The sequence below is a fragment of the Morus notabilis genome, unplaced genomic scaffold (assembly GCF_000414095.1).
Source record: "Morus notabilis unplaced genomic scaffold, ASM41409v2 Scaffold7654, whole genome shotgun sequence".
NCBI lineage: Eukaryota > Viridiplantae > Streptophyta > Magnoliopsida > Rosales > Moraceae > Morus > Morus notabilis.
Genome location: NW_010364389.1, coordinates 1 through 6,849, shown reverse-complemented (window position 1 = coordinate 6,849; position 6,849 = coordinate 1). Strand labels below are relative to the sequence as shown.

The 6,849-nt window shown below is 35.2% G+C and overlaps 1 protein-coding gene across 1 annotated transcript; it reads right to left on the bottom strand.

Moving 5' to 3' along the window:
* Window positions 1-360: 360 nt before the first annotated feature.
* Window positions 361-3,922, bottom strand: LOC21384190 (protein arginine methyltransferase NDUFAF7 homolog, mitochondrial). The gene is made up of 10 exons (XM_010106617.2): window positions 3,660-3,922; window positions 3,509-3,570; window positions 3,216-3,359; window positions 3,004-3,114; window positions 2,718-2,922; window positions 2,098-2,156; window positions 1,786-1,838; window positions 1,468-1,690; window positions 945-1,053; window positions 361-859 (listed from the first exon to the last, which is right to left on the bottom strand). Exons 1-10 carry the CDS (start codon window positions 3,877-3,879, stop codon window positions 597-599), a joined length of 1,449 nt encoding a protein of 482 aa, XP_010104919.1. The 5' UTR covers window positions 3,880-3,922; the 3' UTR covers window positions 361-596.
* Between the last annotated feature and the right edge of the window lie 2,927 nt (window positions 3,923-6,849).

Here is a 6,849-nt window from a genome sequence, read left to right as displayed (position 1 = left end):
AATTTAATTTTAATTAATACCCTTTTAACTATATAATTATTTGATTAAATGGTATTAATAAAATGTAAAAGTTAAAAATCTAAAACTCGTGCATTTTTAAGAGTATTTATCTCTTTTTTCCTTATAATAACGCCTAGATTAGAAATTAATTAGCAATAAAAAATAAAAATAAATTTGATAACTTAGAGGATAATTTTAACGCAGCCTTGTAGAACATAGAAAATAAGTGAAAGCATTCTTGAAAACATCAGAGATTAGAGTGTAAAATTCGAAAAAAAGGAAAAGAAAAAAGTGTAGCTTTTTATATAAGATGGTTTTTGTCAAGTATTTGAGATCATAAAAAATTTGCGCGACACCATATACCACCTTTGGGCACCCACACTTCTTGCTTGGAAAGCTAATAAAAAGCAGCAAGAAGGATTCGCTTGTGTAAAAACTGTGCAATGCAACTCTGATGCTTAAGATAAAAGTCTGAAAAGAGCAAAAAAGATTTAACACATGAATAAAATTTTGCGCAAATCTATGCCAGATTGTTAGTGAACTAAACAAACTTGTGTATTGATAATCTACAACACAAAGCCGCGTTATCCAAGTATTCACTGAAATGGAACTGGAACACCTTGTTTCTTGTTCACAATAGCCATGGCCAAATATCGGGTACCCATTCCAATAGGCACTTGTTCCTCTGGTCCCTCCCAAAACGGTGCTTCACCTTCACCCACCAGACGCCAATATCCAGTCCTTAGAGACTCGGCTTGTTCATCCGTGCAGTTCTGCAGTAAAGCTTCCACTCGGAAATTAATCCCAAGAGAACCAAGGAATTGAGACTGAGTAATTGGCCCATGAACAGATACATGCCCTGCAATGGTGAGAAAACACATGATTGATCTCCATTTTTTTTAGTTTGGTTGTTCCATTCAAATATGGAACGGTGAGAAACACACCTGAAGCTTCCTCAGCAGAGTGCCGGATGGAAGCAAAATCAACATATGCACTAAGATCAGCGGATCCTGGATCATCAAGAATGCTGACAAATTTATGTTTCCGAATTGCCTGCAGCAAATGTCTTAAGATTATTGCATATGTTTACAAGAACAAGTAGTACAAGTATCGAGTGAAGCGAGATGAACAGGATCCAAAATTTGGTATTCATACTACTATGAAGCGTAAATCAAATATAATTTGGTTATATTCAGAAAACTCTAAACGAGTTCAGCCAACCAACAGCACACGGGGTGCATCTAACAGATGAGAGTTTCAAATACTTATCACATCACTCTATTCTTGGGATGGAAATTTGTTCATATTAACTTGCATTGTGTATGTAATGCTTCATGGGTCTGGCAAGTTTCTCCTCGGAAGAATGAAGGTGGACACACAGGTGGAGTGGAAAGAAAGCAGAGAAGACACACACAAAGGTAATGTAATCAATGCTATGCTAATCTATTGCAAAGGAAATGTCCAAACCTGCAGACTATCTGAGACTGTTCCATTCAGGCCATAATCAATTATAAGAGCCCCACCTCCATCAGAACTGATTCTATCAGCAATAGTTTGAGTCAACTCCATTGCTTTGGGGCAAACCTCAATCTGCTCAAGCTTACTCACTTCTTCAGGTGTAGCCCATTTGCAGCGTTTTGCCAGGTATAAAGTTGCAGGTGTAGGCTGTGGAGACAGAACAAAACGAAACCTAGCAGATTTGTAAGTATCAAACAACTCTGTTATTTTAAAATCTGCATATGCAAATAGACTAACAGAATTATAAACTAATTACTAAGTCCTCACTTCGAATCTTCTGCAACATTGACCATTTTCTCACACCAGCCACGAGAAGCCCTCTGTACAAGAATTAGGAACCAAAGTGACAAGAATAAGACAACAGGAAAACAGAAAGAAATAAAATAAAAAATTATATGAAGTGAACATGGTCACATAAGAAATATATGGACAGTGAATATCAAAAGAAAGGCAAGATACCAATGTCAAAGCTTGAAAGCAATAAGCAGTTTGACAGAAGCCCTTCAAGAATTTCATCATTCAAGACACATTATTTAAAGGGATTGTGAAAATTACTCAGTAATAGAATGGAAGACAAACCTGAAATTGATGGACTGGTAAAGCATCAAAGAATTCATGGGCAATGATGATTGTAGGCACTGGTACAAGGGTTCAAGGATAAAAGAAATAGACGAATCAACCAAAAAAAAAAGTAGTCGAGAAGTGAAGAAAACAAACTTTTTAACTCAAATTCTCAAGTAGATAATTACATGATACGCAAGAGCATAAAGTTTTGTCTTAATAAACTACCAAACTTGATCTTCGTGAGAAGCATTTCTCATACAAAGCTTTGGTCAGTGTAAAATGGCCAGCTTTTGCAACTAAAATCATCAAATTCGACTAAATTGAGATCTTCGCAGCAAACGACTTACCATATGAGTCATGACCTAATAACTATTCCCCAAGTTCTAAAGAAACTAATGAAGAAATTTAATATGCACGTGGCATTCACTTGGATACTAATACAGGTCTTCGTATTCAGTATTCACTTCATGTTATCTGTTCTACCGTGATCATTGCATATATAAGTACCAAATTTTTGCATACTCATAAAGAACAATAAAACAAATGGTAGGTTATTCAGTTCAATAAAAAAGAACACACCATGTATCCATTACATTAATCTTACTGAATTCAACAGCAATAAGAAAACTTCTTACATCCCGACGGAACTTGCTCCAATGCAGCATGCCATGATACAGGGGTTCCAGCCAATGTGCTGACAGTCCTTTTATCAACCTTGTCGGGCGTAGGCTCTTCATCCACGCACTTCAAATTCTGGTGTTGAAGCTTCTGCAGTGCTGGACTACACTCTACCAAGTGTACATGCAATGACTCAGTGAAATTCTTACACTTTGAGGCACCCTACATCAAAAAGATATACCCTCAAGCCTCCATCATCCAACCCAAAACATGAAATTAAAATGAGAATAATATGTTTCATACGCGAAGAAGATCGGCCATGAGAGTTCCTCGCCCCGGACCTAGCTCAACTAGGTTAACTCTCTTTGGTTGTCCCATTTGCTCCCACAGGCACATTGCCCAAACACCAACCATCTAGAGTATTAATAAAAAATGTATGAAACCCATTAATCCCTTCGTTATTATAGCAAAAATTCAATCCAAACAACTGAGAGTTGAACGAACAGCCAAATTACCTCTCCAAACATCTGGCTAACTTCAGGAGAGGTGATAAAATCACCTTCTGTTCCAAAAACATCTCGATTGATGTAGAATCCAGCTTTAGGATTTGTCAAGACTTCCTCCATATACTCGGCAACTGAGATTGGCCCACCACGAAACTGAACAACCAACAATAAACAAACAAATCGAGTAAATTACAGGTATTAATCAAATACAGTTCAGGTTAACTAATATGATTTGAATAACTAATAGCCTAATCCCTAGAGATTAGTGGTATTCCGCGACAAAAGCAAAGGATAAAAGCCACCTTGATGATTCCTTTGAGGTGCTTGACGAGCTCAGAGTCGGAAGTAGGTCCATGAGAATGCTCTGCAATTCGAAAAAACAAAACAACATTTACTTTCGTGAGAATCAAGAAGAAGAAGAAGAAGAAGAAGAAGAAGAACGAAAATTTGCACCAGGTGGATTGCAAAGGCCGGAGCGGTCGACGGATATTGTGGCGGTGGGTTGAGGAATGGTTTGGTTCGGATCGTCCCATTGTTCGACGAAAGAATTGCGTGGGATTTCAGAAGAGGAGGAAAGAGGGCATTTGCGAAGCAAAGAAGAGGAGAAGGAGAAGCGAGGAGCGAACAAGGCGTTGGAAATGGAAGCTCGTCGCAGCACTCGCCTCAGCAGCATTTTGGAATGTAGAGTTGAGAGTTCGTCAATGAAAGTGGGAGACCCGTTTATAGCTTCTGAAGAAGATGGAACTTTGGAGAAGTCAAGATTTATATAATTTAACTATATGGCATGATTATATTGCTGTTGTGGGGATGTAGCTCAGATGGTAGAGTGCTCGCTTAGCACGCAAGAGGTTAGGCGATCGATACCCCGCATCTCCAATTTATATTTTTCGGTGTTAAAGTTCTAATTTCCGCGTCATATGGAGATACGAACCGTCTGTAAACTTTTTTTTTTGGTTAGAAATTTAATGGATTTTTATTTTTACATGTACCTTTTTTTTTTTTAAAAGTTATTTTTTTTTTCTGAAATAACAATATTACATTTTTATACAATTTGAAAAGTGTAGCAAACTCTAGAGTCTAGACATGTTCAAGATTAAGTATATTGTTTTAAAAATATACTATTTACTAATTTTTTTTTTTTTTTTACAGATTACCACAAAAAAAAAAAAAAGGAAATTTCTCATGAGTTGGCGTTGTTGGGCTTCCCGTAAATATGCCTAATTCTAAGGTAGTCGGTGAAGTAGGGTTGGAGTGTATGGCTTAGACCTTAGTTAAGTAATAATAAGTTTGTTTTAGTTCTCAACAAGATTTTAACTTCCAAAGAAAATAATTAAACCTAGAAAAGAAAAGAATATAATGGGCTCATAAGTCATAAAGCATATATATATATGCAGGTCGTTTCCATTTCAGGTTCGACATTTAAATGGATAGTTGAGGAAGAATGGAATCATATATACCCATATATACTCCACTGTTACGAGATTGAACGAAATAATTTGTTTATACTGTGAAAGAACGCAGTTTTACTTTTATATCCATATGAGCTCATTTAGTATTGAGATGTGACTTTATGTGAGAATTTTTTATTATAATAAAAAAGTTAAATGTGACTGTTTCTAAAAATTTTTTACTGTAAGAAAACTCGAATTTTAAACTCGAATTGGTGAAATAAACGGACTTATATAAATCTATAGAAGCCTAGTGGTTCCACAAACATAACATTTGTCTCCTGTTCACATTCTTACGACTCTGGCAGTTGCAGGATCTTCCCGTTTGGTTGGAGGATTCGTTCTCTGATTCGAATCATGGTTCATGGTTCTCTACAATATTTTCTCTCACAAAAAGTACACGTAAATCGAAAATAGTTCTAATCTCATGATTTTAATCTATGAACTAAACAGGTTATGACCGGTACTACTTTTTTCCTAGCTAGGGAGGATGTTCTTTTATCAAATATAAGGTTTAATCGGCAAAGGAAAAAAGTAGCAAGTTTATGAGCTGTCCCTTAATTTTTTTTTTCTTTTTCTAAAGCTAGTTTTGAAGGCAAGTTTGTATATAAATGGATGGAAAACATTACACGTGAGAAGTGCGTCAAATTTTCCTAAAACACAAATATATCAAAGTTAATCACTCTGTTGAATGAATCAATGAATGGATGAAAGATAATGATAAATAAAAGTATATCTTAACAAAGGAGAATGTGGCGGTGGCTTGAGGAGGCGTTTGGTTTTGGGCCGTTAAATCTTTTGACAAAATTCAATGGTTTGACAAAATTAGGAGTGGGAGGAGTAGTTGGAGCAAAAGAGGCACTGGAAATGGAAGCTTGTTGCAGCCCTCGTCTTACTATTCTGGAATGTGAAGTGTTGCGGAACAGTGGAAGACTCAATTCTACTTTTAAAGTCTCATTCAGTTCTCCTATTTGAATTTTCAAGACAATTTAAAGACAATTTAAGATGTGATTTTTTATAAAAATTACCGTTATAAATTAAAATTTAAATTGATAAACTGAATAAATGATGATACACTTTATAAACTTTTGAGGACGCCTTTATATAATTTGTTTATACTGTGAAAGAACGCAGTTTTACTTTTATATCCATATGGGCTCATTTAGTATTGAGATGTGACTTTATGTGAGAATTTTTTATTATAATAAAAAAGTTAAATGTGACTGTTTCTAAAAATTTTTTACTGTAAGAAAACTCGAATTGGTGAAATAAACGGACCTATATAAATCTATAGAAGCCTAGTGGTTCCACAAACATAACATTTGTCTCCTGTTCACATTCTTACAACTTTGGCTGTTGCAGTATCTTTCCGTTTGGTTGGAGGATTCGTTCTCTGATTCAAATCATGGTTCATGGTTCTCTACAGTATTTTTTCTCACAAAAAGCACACGTAAATCGAAAATGATTCTAATCTCATGATTTTAATCCATGAACTAAACAGGTTATGACCGGTACTACTTTTTTCCTAGCTAGGGAGGATGTTCTTTTATCAAATATAAGGTTTAATCGGCAAAGGAAAAAAGTAGCAAGTTTATGAGCTGTCCCTTAATTTTTTTTTTCTTTTTCTAAAGTTAGTTTTGAAGGCAAGTTTGTATATAAATGGATGGAAAACATTACACGTGAGAAGTGCGTCAAATTTTCCTAAAAACAAATATATCAAAGTTAATCACTCTGTTGAATGAATCAATGAATGGATGAAAGATAATGATAAATAAAAGTATATCTTAACAAAGGAGAATGTGGCGGTGGCTTGAGGAGGCGTTTGGTTTTGGGCCGTTAAATCTTTTGACAAAATTCAATGGTTTGACAAAATTAGGAGTGGGAGGAGGAGTAGTTGGAGCAAAAGAGGCACTGGAAATCGAAGCTTGTTGCAGCCCTCGTCTTACTATTCTGGAATGTGAAGTGTTGCGGAACAGTGGAAGACTCAATTCTACTTTTAAAGTCTCGTTCAGTTCTCCTATTTGAATTTTCAAGACAATTTAAAGACAATTTAAAATGTGATTTTTTATAAAAATTACCGTTACAAATTAAAATTCAAATTGATAAACTGAATGAATGATGATACACTTTATAAACTTTTGAGGAGGCCTTTATACGAAAATATAAAAAAAGAGTTAGAAATTTTTAATGTAAAC

Excerpts from the sequence above, each read along its gene's own strand:
- LOC21384190 (XM_010106617.2), bottom strand. The coding sequence starts at position 3,879 with ATGCTGCTGAGGCGAGTGCTGCGACGAGCTTCCATTTCCAACGCCTTG. Across the intron at positions 1,054-1,467 it reads CAGTCTCAGATAGTCTGCAG|GCAATTCGGAAACATAAATT; the intron begins GTTTGGACATTT and ends CATTTGCTGCAG. Across the intron at positions 860-944 it reads CTCTGCTGAGGAAGCTTCAG|GGCATGTATCTGTTCATGGG; the intron begins GTGTGTTTCTCA and ends TCACCATTGCAG.